Source organism: Rhopilema esculentum, chromosome 10, assembly GCF_057945365.1.
Source record: "Rhopilema esculentum isolate cy_ngs chromosome 10, ASM5794536v1, whole genome shotgun sequence".
Taxonomy (NCBI): Eukaryota; Metazoa; Cnidaria; class Scyphozoa; order Rhizostomeae; family Rhizostomatidae; genus Rhopilema; species Rhopilema esculentum.
The window spans coordinates 9,106,319-9,121,273 of NC_142824.1; the positions used below are offsets into that span (position 1 = coordinate 9,106,319).

General features: G+C 35.4%; 1 protein-coding gene across 2 annotated transcripts in view; it reads left to right on the plus strand.

Annotated features, from left to right (window-relative positions):
• Nucleotides 1-1,151: 1,151 nt before the first annotated feature.
• LOC135689093 (spatacsin) overlaps nt 1,152-14,955 on the plus strand; it is a 39,348-nt gene continuing 25,544 nt past the window's right edge. Inside the window, exons 1-15 of one of the 2 annotated variants that reach the window (XM_065206212.2) lie at nt 1,152-1,585; nt 2,450-2,652; nt 4,274-4,516; nt 5,377-5,463; nt 5,917-6,225; nt 7,030-7,294; nt 7,693-7,813; nt 8,782-8,932; nt 9,666-9,881; nt 11,305-11,618; nt 12,109-12,189; nt 12,870-12,986; nt 13,489-13,560; nt 14,334-14,458; nt 14,703-14,808. In XM_065206212.2, coding sequence (XP_065062284.2) covers nt 1,383-1,585; nt 2,450-2,652; nt 4,274-4,516; nt 5,377-5,463; nt 5,917-6,225; nt 7,030-7,294; nt 7,693-7,813; nt 8,782-8,932; nt 9,666-9,881; nt 11,305-11,618; nt 12,109-12,189; nt 12,870-12,986; nt 13,489-13,560; nt 14,334-14,458; nt 14,703-14,808 — 2,613 coding nt within the window. In that variant the 5' untranslated portion in view covers nt 1,152-1,382. The remainder of the gene's footprint in view (nt 1,586-2,449; nt 2,653-4,273; nt 4,517-5,376; nt 5,464-5,916; nt 6,226-7,029; nt 7,295-7,692; nt 7,814-8,781; nt 8,933-9,665; nt 9,882-11,304; nt 11,619-12,108; nt 12,190-12,869; nt 12,987-13,488; nt 13,561-14,333; nt 14,459-14,702; nt 14,809-14,955) is intronic. The other variant, XM_065206220.2, reaches the window with a different exon arrangement.

Here is a 14,955-nt window from a genome sequence, read left to right on the forward strand (position 1 = left end):
TTGAATTAGATGAAACTATAAGAACCGTCGAGCCAAGAAATCAGAACACGCTTATTGAGTTTTGTACTTTCTTTTACTGCTGAATCTGCGAACACAAGCCTGTAAAACCCTCGTAAACTCAGTGGTTTTACAAAATGTACTTGTGATAAATTATATCTCTTTCATTAAATATCCCTAAATCTTGTGCCTAACCCACTTGTTTTTTATTCTCAGTTATTTAAACGTATCACTTGTACCTGTTATTTTCTATTTCTTTCTAATTCATAGGAGAGGTGACAAACATAGATTTTCCGACAAGAATCTAACAAGCTTCTTTTTTTTCTCATAAATTTCAACATAACATAACAACATCGGAACTGAAGGAAAGATCTTTTGATATATTGAATATTCTTATGTTTATTTAGATTCAAATTTTTTCCATCAAAACATAGCAATTAGAAAAACATAGACACCCAGGTTAGATTTTTGAAAAGAGCAGAGGATTTTCGACAAAATAGCAGTTTAGCTCTACAGTGGTGTTTTTGCTCCCTCTAACCCCTCTATCTACGCCACTGCCACCAGCGCAGTTTAGCCACCATGGCAATTTTAGCAACCAAAATAGCCACCCTAACAGTTTAAGCAACCATAATTTTCAAAAATTTCTGGGGAGCATTCCCCATACCTCCTAGAAGCCTTAGGCTTGCCTTAAAATTTAATTTTTCCCCTGACCCGGGGCCCATAAATTCTCTCCGCGGCCCTGTGTGAAGGTATCTGAATTACTTAAAACATAAGATTTTATCTAAAATTTCCTATTAACCTTCTTTGGGGGAGGGGGTCAGGGCATTTTTTAAGAATTTTCCACTGGTAGGGCATTTGAGAAAAGGGCATATAGATAAAGGCAGAATTTACAGATAAACAGGCTTTCAAAAGTATTCTAGGGGAATCGCCTATAGAAGCAGCAGTTCCAGGGAAAAATGAATTGAGATTTGAAACTTGTTCAATGAAGATTTCATCCACCAATATCTCAAATAAAGTAAAAAGTAAAAAAGTCACCGAATCATAAGGGCACCTAAGTGGTGGGGCAAACATGTTCCACTGGTGGGGCAATGAAAGGGGCTGGTGGGAAATTTCCCCACCACTTTATATGTTAAAAAATTCCCTGGAGGGGGTGGCGCGTAGTGAAATGGTACAAAGTTCGGGTCACCGGGGAGTAGTCTCGAAAGGGGACTCCTTGGTCGGAATTATGTATGCGCCATTATTAATCAACCGCAGGGAGTTGACAGTCAAGTATCAAGAGTCATTTTTCTAACCTATTTTAAAACGTGTTATGTGATGCCAAAACTTATGTATGTTTGAGTATAAGATGGAGCGATTTGCCAAAAGATATCTCACAAGCTTGTAAAATGGATGAGTATACAAGAGCATGTCAAGCTAGGAATGGTTTGTTGCGAAAATTCGACCACGGAGATTTGTCATCAAAAGTTTTGGTTGCAAGGGTGTCCCAAAATGGATCTTTTTGTACCCTGTTAAACGAGAAAGGTCTCGTCGTATTTGCAACCTTAACACAGCTGCATCCACAAACAGTTATAACTGGAAATATTTTAGGGTATGTTTCTGAAGGGTTAAAACTCTTGGAAAGATTTTACTAATGTGCTCATCTTGTTGGGGCCAATTTGACAAAGACAAAAATACATATCATTTAAAATAAAGAGAAACCATCTATGTTTTCAAAGAAAACAAACTTTATTACAAATTTTAAGGCAAATTTTTTCATAATAAGTTTGTGGGCCTACAGGGCCTATCAATAGGTCTGTCTTGTGACCCAAATAAAAGCGAAGTAATGTTTATTATGCTATAGTTATGTATATGATGGACATCCTTGCTCGCAGTTCAAATGCTTCTGCTCGCAGGTTGCAGCTTATAATGTGCTGTTGGTTGCAATGTTGTGTGGGCAAAATCATTCCAGTTTTCGAACATGGTTTTGCACTTTTTGTGCACAATTTGAAGGTCTGCAATGTTTTAGAAGACCTGTTCTAATTGTTTTAGATTGAAAAAAGGTATCATTAACTCAGTCCATAAGAAGATTTCCATCCCATCGTCTAGAACAGTTTTTTACCACTGTGCCACAACATGCTAGTGTATCATGAGATATTGTCTGGTGAGCTGTGGAAAATTCTCAAATTTGACCTATTTGGCTTAACAATAGGTCAAGGTTTCACACTGAGTAAATGAAACTATTCGTTTTATTATAAAGTATTTTTATTTGTGTTTATTTGATTCCTACTCAAGACGCTGAACAAGAACAACTATATATTGTGATTATAGTGCCTTTTTATTCTTTTTCAATGAAATAATGTGCCATGGATTTAAAAAATGTTGCAAAGCACTGATCTAGACCATTAGCTGCCCACAATTCAATAAAACAGTATATTTTTCTAAATTTTTGAAATTTTTTTGCATGGAATTGCAGGTTTTGTTGGAGTGGACATGTCAGAAGAGCCATCGAAGATCTGTCTTTTCCAGATACAAAGGAATATATTGTTGCCATTGACGATGAGCTGAGTACATGTATATTCTCTGTTAGCAAAGAAGAGGGCAAAAAAAGCCTTGGATCTTGCAAAGTACTTTTGTCAAGCCTCTTTGGAAAACAAATTTTCAGTCAAGAAGATCAAGGTATTCATTTTCCAATAATTTTTTACAAAAATGTTTCCTTAGGAGGAGGAGGTTTGCATTTAAAAGCATGGTAGTCATAGCGTAGCAAGGGGGCAATGGAGGGTTGTCACCCCCAATGCTAAGAAAGTTGGTGTCTGAGAAAAGTGCTAATCTACAATAAAATTAGGAGGGGGTCACTAAGACTGCAAGCAAACAACTAAATAAAGTTTTTCTGGAATGTATTTTTATTAAAAAAGTAGATTCTGAAATGATTGTTGGGATTTTGCAGTTTTTCTCCAAGGAGAAAGCACTTATTTTGAAACTTTTGAATACTGCTTATAATTTTTAGCTATTTGCTTACAACTTTGAATTATCAGTTTTTACACTACTTTACCCAATTCAGAACATAATATTTTAGAGGAATTGTCAAGCATATATAGACAGGGTTTTGTTTTCAATAAGCCAACCTTTGCCATGTATAAAAAGCCATAGCTTTTCCAAAGGCATTTACAAAATGGGGCATTTTCCCAAATTCTTAAGGGTGTGGTCAGCAAAAAATTTCCTGGGTGTAAACCCCTGGACTCCCCCCCCCCCGGGCACACTCCTCTTTCCCCCTCCAATCTTCAAACTCTGACTGCACCACTGCATGGTAGCCATCGTTGTTATAAAATGGATAGATTTTGCAACAGTATTTTTATGGAAATTTTGTCTCCTTCTGTGGCCCACCAGGTACAGGATACAAAATGTACTTCATCCTTTTTTTGCAATGGTTTTAAATTCTTACAGCCAGTAAGCCATTATTTGGAGAAATTCAAGGAGCAATTTCATGTCAAAGTCAGGTGATGTCACCTACCATCTTAACTTTTCTTAATTTTCTGTCCTAAGGCTAAAAATTTTAGTAAGATACCTTTTCCTGTTAAAAGTTAAAGATCCAAGAAAATTAAGTTAAAACCTGCAAAAATGGTTCGTTCCACCATTATTTATACAGCACATAATTTGTAATTTTTCCATTGCTTTCCAAATTCTTCAATAGACATTTGTTTACATATACTTTTGTCATAATGTCAAATATTTCAACGACAGAGAATCCAAATTTTTCATAATTTTTTCTTAAAATTAACCTGGAAAAGATGTCACATTGATGTCACACTGATTTAGTTGATGATGTCTCAAAGTAAAAAAATACTGTTTTATAGTTTTTGAATATCTTTTGTCTTATGGGTAGCATTAACTTGATATGTGGCATATACATGTACAGTATAAAATGCTGTTCATTGAAATTTATTTGGTGTCTTGAGATGTTGAAATATAATTTGAATTTTCATTATTGCATTACTAACATTGTTCAAGTTTGTTAAACAGCAGCTAATATGATTAGATTATGACTAGCAAATAAAGCTTACAATACTCTGAATTGTTAGCTTTTTTTGAAGAAAACTCTATCAGCTGGAAATTTTGAATGATCAATAATACAGAGGAGGTGTTGTAATGTTTCTTCTTTATTGGTTAACTGAGCTTACCAATGTTTCTTAAAAGTTCTTCTGACCCTTCTTATAAAACCAAAAACAAGGTTTTAGACCAGGATCTCAATGCATTCAGATTGTTATTTTCAATAGGTTTCATATATCAATGTCTTTCCCAGGTCGTTTGTCATCTTTGGAAATCATTGATGCTACATATGATGATGGTGTATGTTATCATGAGATTTTGCTACTTGTTAACAGCAAAGAAGTTGTTCAAATTGGTACAAAAGCTGATGGAGAACCTTTAATCAATTTGCAGATACCTTTACCCACAATCAGTGATCCATGGAAGGTCAACACAATTATTTGCTCAAAAGTGAAAGATTCATTGGTTTTTCTTATTTCCAATACAGGAATCTTCTGTATCCTTTAAACTTTGGGATCTCTATTACAATTAATTGATTTTCATTTAAATTCAGCGCAGTAGCATTGTAGCTGTGGTAGCTTTCAGTGCGATGAAAATAGTCCGTTTTTGTCATTTCTTTGTAGAGAAAACATTTTGGATTAGAGTTTTAGACATTTCTTGAATTCAAAAAAGGTATTTTTATTGACAAAGAGTTTCTTTTAGATTTATGAAACTTTTTAACCAACATCCATACGTCTATTGAAAAAGGCTCTCTTTTGAAAAAAGGCTCTTTTTCTAAGATGTCAATTTCAAAACGTCTTTCAGCAAACTTATTATTGTACTAGAAATAGGTATGGATAAGAAACAGCAAAGATTGTCTGAATGGCCGTGTAGCTTCCTGAATTATAGTGGCAGAATCTACACCTTTTTCTTTCAAAAATTGAAAATTTTGACAACAATTCATTAAAAAAACCAGAATCGCTTGTATTTAACCATATCTTCCAATTGATTCTTTCGAATGAGCCCTTTTTAGTAAGTGGTATGCTGCTAAAAACGAGGGAATTTTAGCCCAAGGACTCATTAAAGGGGGATACACTTTCTAGCAGGGGAACTCGTTTTAGTAAATACTGTAGTAAAAAGCAGGGGGCTTTATCCATAATAGTTGGGTATTTAGGATGCACCCTGAAACAGGGTATAACTTGTTATTATTTTTAAAAATATTAAAATAGGACAATGAATTTGTGATAAAAGCTAATACTCTGCCCTACCTTGAAAATTTTCTTTTAATGGATTATAGAATAAAATAGTAGCCCAATGCCATTGGCAATAGCTGGAAAGATGAAAGAGAGTTTTTGACTGCCTTTGACTATATTAAAGATATCATCAGTCTTGTCAAAAGAGTGGTACTTAAAAGTTTGAGCCTGGTGGCAGAGGAGTCTTATTCTGGAACGGAACAATTTGAAGGTATTATCACAAAATTTAACAGCAATGAAGTCCTGATGCCTTCCAGTCCTGCTTGTTTTAGCTGTTTAAATTCTTACTTTTAATTTTCTTACTTTCTATGCCATATCCCTGCTGCTTCATTCTCTCTCAAAGAATCCCAGCTCTGTAAAAAACTCCTGTCTGATAACTAAACTGATTGCAAAATTCATTCATATTTTAATAGCATTTATTAAGCATTGTTAGTTTGATACATTGTGCCAAAAACTGCTTTGAATTAACTTTAGGTTCATTTTCAATTATCAACTTCATTTTTTAGGCATTTACATTTTCCTAGGTTCGACATTTTCCTAGCTCAGTAGATTTTTTATGCCATGCTTCCAATAGCTCGGTACATGTGTGAGAGCTTCCTTAGTTTTATTTGACCATTGTTTGTCTCGGTTTCTTACTATTTTAGATACAACTTTGCATTTTTAGATTTCTTTCTACAAAGTGCGACAAGCCCAACTGGCAACTTGCGGCTGTGCGACATATCAACGGACTTGAGATATGCCTTATTCTGTGATCAAGATGGTGTACTTCATTTGATCACGTTTGATATCAATAGCATAGAAACATTGGAAGAAGCATACAGTGAAGTGCCGGTAATTGAAAATGCAAGGAAAAATTCCATTCATGAGTATATGGCAGTCCAATACGACATGGAGATTTCAAACAGGGTTTGGAAAAACGAACTGAACGATTTTCACAAAGAGCTTATTTCGACGGAGTATGTTTCTGACGAAGGTTAGCAATAATGCATTTCGCAATAATTAATATCGACCCTCCGAAAGCTTTTCGTAAGCTCTAGTTACCGTCTTGTCCCTCGTCTCACTTTATACATCTTGTCATATTTGCAACGGAACAGGCCTGGTCATGCGATTTGTCATGAAAGTTACGAATAATGCACCCAGTTTAACGTGGTACGTTGCAGTGGTGTTCAAGTTTGGAGCTCGGTATAGGCAATTGTTTTTGTTTCCAATACATCTTTGAGAATTCCCTTGCCTATTGGATTAAGATTTCCGTTCTAAAAGGAATTTTTAAAGAAAGACAAATTGGGATGGATAGGGTAGCTGTTTGCGGTTGCTAATTTTGTAAGTTCTTGTATGTTATCGAACCTTGCTTAATACTATTTTTTAATTTTGACTGCTGTTGAGCGCTATTGAATATGGTTTGATCGTTTTTCTCGATAATGTAAAAATGAAATTTAATCCAGATACAATTTTATTCTATCGACTGACATCTGTTATTGCTTCTTTGTTGATGCTATTTATGTTCAGCTTTTGAATTCTCTATTTTTGATAAGCACTGGATTCTAGATGAATTCCGAAGACGGTTTTTAAGGACAAATGCCAGGAGAATTGTTTAATAGAGTTATTGCCAAGATAATATTATTGGAGAAATTTTTGCCTAGAGAATTTATTATTGAAATTAACGCTAAGAAGGTTTGGGAGAGATTCTAGAGTCATAAACAGCCTCCGCCCTTCTAGATATTCGCTAGAAAATTGGGTTTACTAATTATTATTATATGATATTTTCTTTATCGAACAGGCCTAGTGCCAAGCCATTCCCATTTCGGTGTTGTTGACTCCGGCATGGAGGAATCTGGTGTTTTGTTGGTGGACCATGAAATTTTGCAATTGCCCGAATGGACCAAAGGATGCAGAGTCGAGGATATTCTAGTCGGCAACGGCACCGCACTGATTACGATGTGCCCTCCTTTTGACCAAGTCTCTTCTGGCGAAGAAGCTACAGATCCTTCTGTTCTTTTTCTATTGAAGTTTGACATGAATTCGAAGAACTTTGTTGCTCAAAGGTTTGCAGGATTTTCTAGTTATGAATCCATTTCAAGTGTTCCTCTTCCAACTGACTTGCTTCGATTCTGTTATATCGTTATTTGATGCACCTTATATTTAAGTCTCAGCTGGAATAGTAGGCACCGAATACCACTCGATCACTCCCAGGCTTCCGGCCCGCATTTGTACCTAGGACTGGGCCTTGGTGCCGGCCATCATTCTTTCAATAGTTTAACATGCAACCTCGGGTGCATTCAAGCACTAAAAATTTATAGAATTCAATTTCCTTGCAAACAAAGTTTATGCAGTATTGCTGCTTTGCCAATGAATTTAATTTCCTTGCAAACAAAGTTTATGCAGTATTGCTGCTTTGCCAATGAATTTAATTAACAGGTTTCAAGTGACAATCTTTTTTCAGCATCCCAAAAACATCTGTAATTGCTAAACCAAAGGGAAGTTTCTTTCCGCATTGTATTTTGACACAAGAAGCAATGTACGTGCCAACGTTTGATGCAACGCAAGAAGAACTTGTCAGTAGTGTGAGTAGATTCCAACTTTCTTGCCAGTACAAAATGTAGAGCATAGTTCAAGTTCAAGTTCGGGTGTTGTGTATAAAGATGAGTATAAGGACTGGGTTTGGTTGTGAAACACTAATTTAGAAGACAATCTTCTTTGTTGACCTTTGTTAAACTTAAGATCATTTGAACTGACAGTAATTAAATGGAAGGACATTCGATTTTTCTGCACTTGTTTTAGGAGTAGGTTCATTCATCCAACTCAACTCAGGTTAGACAAAATCTAAAATGTTTGGATTGTTTAATAAAAGTCATTATAAAACCTCATTAAGCCTTAAGCATAAAACACAATCTAAAAAGGTAAAAAAAACTAATTGAATAATTTGAGTTTGAGAAAAAAGAAATAATTTGATGTTTGTTTGTAAAAGAACCATGTATAGAGAGATCATGATGGCAATTTTTCGTGACCTTCCTTACAAATCTTTCACTTTAACACTTTCATGGTTATTTACTTCTTGTCATTTGCCTTCAACTATATTGCCTCGACCCCTGGTATTCCTCTGACTTTTTCTAGGAAACGTTTGCAAGTCCTTTTTGTTTTAGCTTATCAACTTTATTCGACTTTCCTTTTTGATACACATTCAAATAGCCGAATAAACTTTGGCAAGAAGAGGACAATAACTTACACAATGTATACATGCAATGAGAGCATAATAATGGTATAATTTTTTCGACAACGTGGCATAAGAGTATGAAACATTTCACTAAATGTTGAGAACAATAAAAAAGCTCTATGTTGTTTTTTAATTCTGTCAAGCAACGTAAAATGACATAGAACATTATCCAGCACGTTTTCATAACCGAGCAAGGTGACCAAACGAATCGAACTTTCAACAGAACTCTGCAAGATGCTGGCCAACCTAGATTTTGACAATCTGCTCCTCTACTCTTTGGTCAGCTTTGTTCGAGAGCATTATCTTTTCGCCTTGCAGATCATACAGTACACTGGAATTGCTGAAGCAGAAGCGATTTGCAGAACAAATGAGTGGAGCCAGTTTTCAATACCACTCCATTCTCTGGAAGTTGGCTTGCAACATCGTCAAATGGATACGATCTCATTTTTCCTTAGAACAAAGGATAAAGGTGAATACCCTCTTTTACCATCTTGATTATGTTTACCAAGCACATTTTCTGGGTTACAATGAGCATTGATAAAGACAAGAAAAGATTTTTACGGCTTTTTATTTATACCTTACCATTGACAGAATATGATGATATTATCGGCTAAAAGACACTTGTGTGTTAACACAGCGTAAAAAAACAAACTTCTCCTCGTTACGTCGGTCCTTGTTTTTTTACACTATCATACACGCAGCTGGGTGTTAACAATTTTTTATTAATCATCCTTATCATGTCTCAATTTTTTGTCCCTTGAGAAATGACGTATGAAATGGCAATTTTATTGGTATATATTGATTTTAATATTGAAAACCTATTACGGCTTCATTTCAAAACTCTTTTATAGGTGAAAATTTTCATCTACCACTCCTTATCATAGTCAGGCATTTTCAAACTGTATTTCTAGCTATAGCCGTAGCTTTCATCGTGGCTATGGTTTTTGTTCAGAATCGTATTCCAAACACTAAAGAAATCTTTAAATTTAGGCCTTTATATGGATTAGTGTGCTGTAACTAGTGGTGCGCTGCAGGAACCTTTTGATCCAAGGGAACAGAGGCATACAAACTAAATTGCATTGTAAATACCTTGAAACTATAGCATATCAACTGGAAAAATAATTCCTTAGAATCTGGTTGGAATTCTGTGACCTCGTAGACACAGCATCCAAGAACTGACTTTTTATTCTTTTCCTCGGAAGCATTTTCAAGATACTGGGGAGGCGCTTCTCAAGGAAATGCACCTGTCGATGCTAGTAGCGAACGTCCTTCTTCCGAATTTGTTGGAAGCCCATCTTCATATTCATCAATGAAGTCAGTTTTTATAAAGTCATCGTTAGAATCCACCTCTATCGACCCAGATGAGCTCCACGAAGCTGTTGAGATGTTGGTCAAAGCGATTCACCAGAACTCTAAAGGTAACTGTTAAAATTGTTAATTATGCCATATTTGTGACGTCAGTAGTGCCTAGCCCTCTTTATTCACATGAAAGAATGCAGATTTCTGATCAAATGAAATTATGCAAATAATAGTTGACTTTATTAACTCAAGAATATCGTGTCGATATCGTGTTTTGGTAAAGATATTATGTCTATATGACGTTTATAGCGCACAGGCCCTTTCATTTTGTCCAAGAAAGGACTGTTGTTTGTACGCATGCCGATGTTGATCGATCAGATGTTGCAGATAATAAGGGACTTAAATATCGCAATTACACAATGCAAAAACACAAAAGTCAATGTTTTAATTTATGATTGTGATTGGGTAGGGTGCTTAGACCTTTTGTCGTTCTTTTAAGTTGATCCCACCAACAAAAAGGGTTTATTTCAAACATGCTTGTTTCCTTCAGATCTCCATTTGCTTGGAAACAGAAACCTTTTCTTTTCCTGAAAAATTAAAAACATCCGCCCGTAGAATCTAGATAAGAAAGCCCAAGTCGTTGGTGGAATACGCGTTACCTAAATCACACTTCGATGTATAGGAAAGATCGGTTCTATGTCGGAAGTCCGAGTTTCATGTTTTAAGCAACTCTTTTTGTGGGTGTTACAGACAGGCCTCTTAAATAAGAAACATTTTTTCTACTTGGCCTAAGAAATTTCCTATATCTTAGGTCCTTTTTTGTTTTTAGGCCAAAAGATCTGTAAAGGTTTCTTAAATTTCCCAAGACCGGGTTCCGTGTTTTCCTAAAAATAAGTTCTGTTCTGTGTGATTTATCATACAAATTGCACTTAAACCCATTTATGTAGCACTGATGATGATAAAATTCAGTCAGAGGGCTTTGAAAATTACAAATTTTAGCTATAATTATGCTTTGGCTGCTGAAGTTAATAAGAAAGAACCTAAAGAAAATATTGAAACATATTCATGGTTATATTTGAAATAGTTTAATGGCACAATAGGATTTTTAAATCTTTGTTAATACATTTTAGACCCACGTATAAGAAACTATATATTACCCTTTAGCCTAAAAAAGTTTCTTTTATAAAAAGTTTCTGAAAATAGTTGAAAATAGTTTCTTGTTTGCGGGGCCTCACTCTATTGTATCTAGCTGTTTAGTGCTAGCTGTTGGGCTAAATGAAATAGATCTGCAGTGAGTGAGAGTACTTAAGAAATAGCTTGATGATCAAACTCAGAGTTCAAGCTCAGAACTTTCTTCTTCTGTAAAGACAAGCAACACTGCCCACACATACACCATACTCTATCGAGAACTACATAAAAGAAGGGTAAACTGCAGTTTTGATATTTCTTATAACATCCATTACTTTATATTGAAGTTTTGGCCTGTGGGCTCCTATGTTTCAGTTTTAAATTTTTAATATCAATCTTTATTTGCAACCACAGGCAAACACAAAAAGAACTTCTTCGAGACTCTTCTACGACTGACGATTGACTTTGTGACTAGCCTTATTGTAGACGGGACCGAGGTTTTGGAAAATAACGTGCCTAAATCGTTGCCACCTGCTCAGAAAGATGCATCTTCCAATCAGCCGTTTGTGCTTCTAGCCGACATTCCTGAGTCGTTAAGGTATTTGGCTGAATGCCTTGTTGATATCAGACAGTTTGTAGGTGACATCCCAGAGTTTTATAGCGTGCAGGAGGAACAAGACAATGATGATACCGATATGGTAGACGGCGCCGAGGAACATGTGATCCCGGTAAGTTTCGTTGGAGTCATCTTTCTTTTTCTTATCCATTTTATCTATGTACATATTGCTAGATGCAATTGTAGACTTTGTTGACATATGTAAGTTGCGATTATGTACCAAACTTTAGGACCTATCAAATATTTTGCATCTTCTTGATGGAATCTTCCAACATTCTGGGTGTGTTTTCTAGAACTTTTCCACCTTCATAGAACACTTCCAGTATTCTTAGGCACAAGGATTATGTCGACGTTTTCAACGGTCCTTCGTGTCAATTACACAACGGAATAGAATCTTTCGTTTTAATCATTTCTGTGTTCTTTATATGATGTACAGGTTAAACCTTGAGGTGATTCAATGGTCTTAGTTTTTCTGAGGACCAGTTTATAAGCCAGGTTGTTTGTACCAATATGCGACCTTCTTTGGTACAAGATATTAAGCCATGGTCACGAAACCTGAGATATTTTTTCTACGATTGTTCTGATGATGTTACCCCTTACAGCTTAAAGATCATATGGAAACAGAGATTTCTGCTGGTCGCATCACTCATTTGCAGAGGTATTTGCTGAAACACCAACCAAAGGTGACTTTGACATGTTCATCACTCATATAATTTGTAGCATGCTCAACATTTGCTTGTTTTAATCTGTATTTTGAATTTGTTAAGTCGACTTTCATGAGCAACTTAACATCTAATAACACTGTTAGACTATGCTTACACAAACATCCCTTGACGCTTCTTTTCGATGTGGCCACATCAAGTTATTGCTTTACCTATTGTTAGGGAAGCCTAGGATTAACCTTCCTTTAAGTGAGAATTAAATCAAAACAAAAGCTCCAGAAACTTCAGTCTGGAGCCACGTAAGTCTTTTTGTGGGGCTTCCAAGGGATGTTGATTTGTACGTACGTATAAGATTATATAATGATATGATAACTATTATGCACCACCATGTTCGTGTTGACTGAATATGGATTAATATACATAATCAAATTACAATCAAAATAAAGGAAAAGAACGAAGGCTAGATCGGATCTCTTGGCCAAAATTGTAATACTTACTTAAAATTTCCCTTCAGACTTGAAATTCACATTTCATATGATTTACTAATAATGCTTCCTTGTTAAAATTTAAATGCATTTGTTATCTCTTGAAAGCTAGAGCTTTTTTGAAAACTATGGAAATATGGCTTTGCAAGTATTATAATATTGCAAATACTCCTTTATTTTGACGCTGATTTATATGTTCCTGTTTTTCTTCTGCAGGTTGACAGAGAGTTTGCTTTTTCCTTTGAGTCAATTACTGAGTTTGGTCTTAACTTCGCACTTCGAAAACTGACCGAGCGTAATTTAGAAGACGCTGTGCTGATACTTAAGAATCTGGTAACTTGAATAAGTTGTTAATTTTTGTTACCTCGTGAGTGAAACATCTCGTATCTTGTACGTGAACAATGACAGCTCTAAATAACAGACTTCTACACTATAAAGCAGAGTCATAGCGCTGCTAAGATAATTTGGGGTGGGCCAATTGAAAAACGTTTGCCTGGCTAAATTTGCTGTTGCTTTTAATTTTTCTGTGTAGCCTATTGGGGGGTGGGGCATGTCCCTCCAGCTGCTACAGCCTTGCAGAGTATTAGCTTGTTTTGTAAAAAATTCTTTAGGCCTGAGACTCAAAAGACACAAGCTGAAAATCCCTAATTCGCCTCGTTTTCAGCATACGCAGCTCTCTTCACAAGACAGAGCCACCAAATAGCAGAGCCTCTCACTTCAGCATGATCAACATACCTTATTAAACTAAGCAAACAAATTTACAGGCAGCTAGCTTTTTGCAGAGAAATTCTTTTTCTTGATTTCTTATTTTCGAATATTGTAATTTTGTTTTTAGGGACTTGATCACAAAGCAATCCTGCATCGATTATTTGAAGTAACACTCGACCGAGGGCTCCGAAATTTCTTGGTATGTTGGAAATATACTGGCTTAAGGTTACGGTAAACGTTTTTGACACGATACTTGGTTTTCTCTCCCTAAAACCAAACTATTAACGGAATCGGATTAAAATATACATCATTCGATGCACAAGAATTTGATTATTCCAACCATCTCAAAATAATTGGAAAATATTGTAAAGTGAAACTTTCCAGGCATATTTATTGTTTAAATGAATGTACCATCTACAAAAGCGTTTTTTAACCCTTGGGTTTGAGAGGTAACAAAATCTGACTTATATCAGCAGAGAGTACAGATCCTAAGTTACCATAGGGTATCTCAGATTTTTCAAACTCCTCCTCCTCTTGAAACCATACCCAGTCACAAATTGGCAAACAATTTTTCTTCCCTCCCGTGGTTCTATTTGGCTATAAAAGACGGACTAGAGCAAATACAAAAATTTTGAGACACTGCTTACCCGGCATCTGTCCTGGCCGCACAACTCAAGGATAGATTTTCTGCCTTGAAATTTCCTAAAAATGTGTTGTTACTTCATTGAAATCGAATCAAAGTGAAATGTTTCAAAGAAGGATGAAAAGGGAAAGAAGAGATTTTTAGGAAAGGGAGGCAAGCAGTTGAATCTAAATATGAATTAATAGAAAACTGTTTATGCATAAGAAAGGAAATGATATAAATTTAATTTATGATTTTTGGTAAAATAGCAGGGTTGTACATTTGATCCGTGTAGCAACATTGATTTAATATCAGACAAACAGCAAAATACGACTTTTTATTCCGCACAGCTGGGTCATTTTAGTCAAGAGCCTTACAAACAAATGTTGTCTGAAGATGACTGGAAAGATGTCAATTATCTTGACAAAGTTGAGAAATGGTATCCTAGAAATGTGCACAGTCAAAGTTGTATTATGTGAGTCTTTAGTTTTCTTATTTCAATTTTTTTTATATTCAGGTAAATTATTGATTGATGTTAAAGAAATGTGAAGACTGCCAATGCAGCATGATGAAATTATTAAAAGATAATCTTGGCATTTTCAACCATTTTAAGCATTAAGTATTAATGTATTTTATCAATTTAGAATGTGGATAGTTCTTACATAAGCATTTGTTTTTTCAAATATGCAAAGAGATCAATGATGGGTTTGCTCCTCTAGGGATTCTTGGGAAACTTTGAAAACAAGCTTCCAAGACAGAGATGACATCGAAGCAACAGATGCAGCTTGCCAAAAATTATCCAGTCTGACGAGTCGCAGCGAACAGGTGAAAAATAAGATTGATTGCTTCAGCTTTGCACAGTGATAATATTTAGATTTTTATATTGTTTCGATTTCCGTTATTTGTAGAGACAAAATTGTTCGTGGTAACCAAGTTTAACATCAATTTTAATAAATATTTTTGCTTTATAAA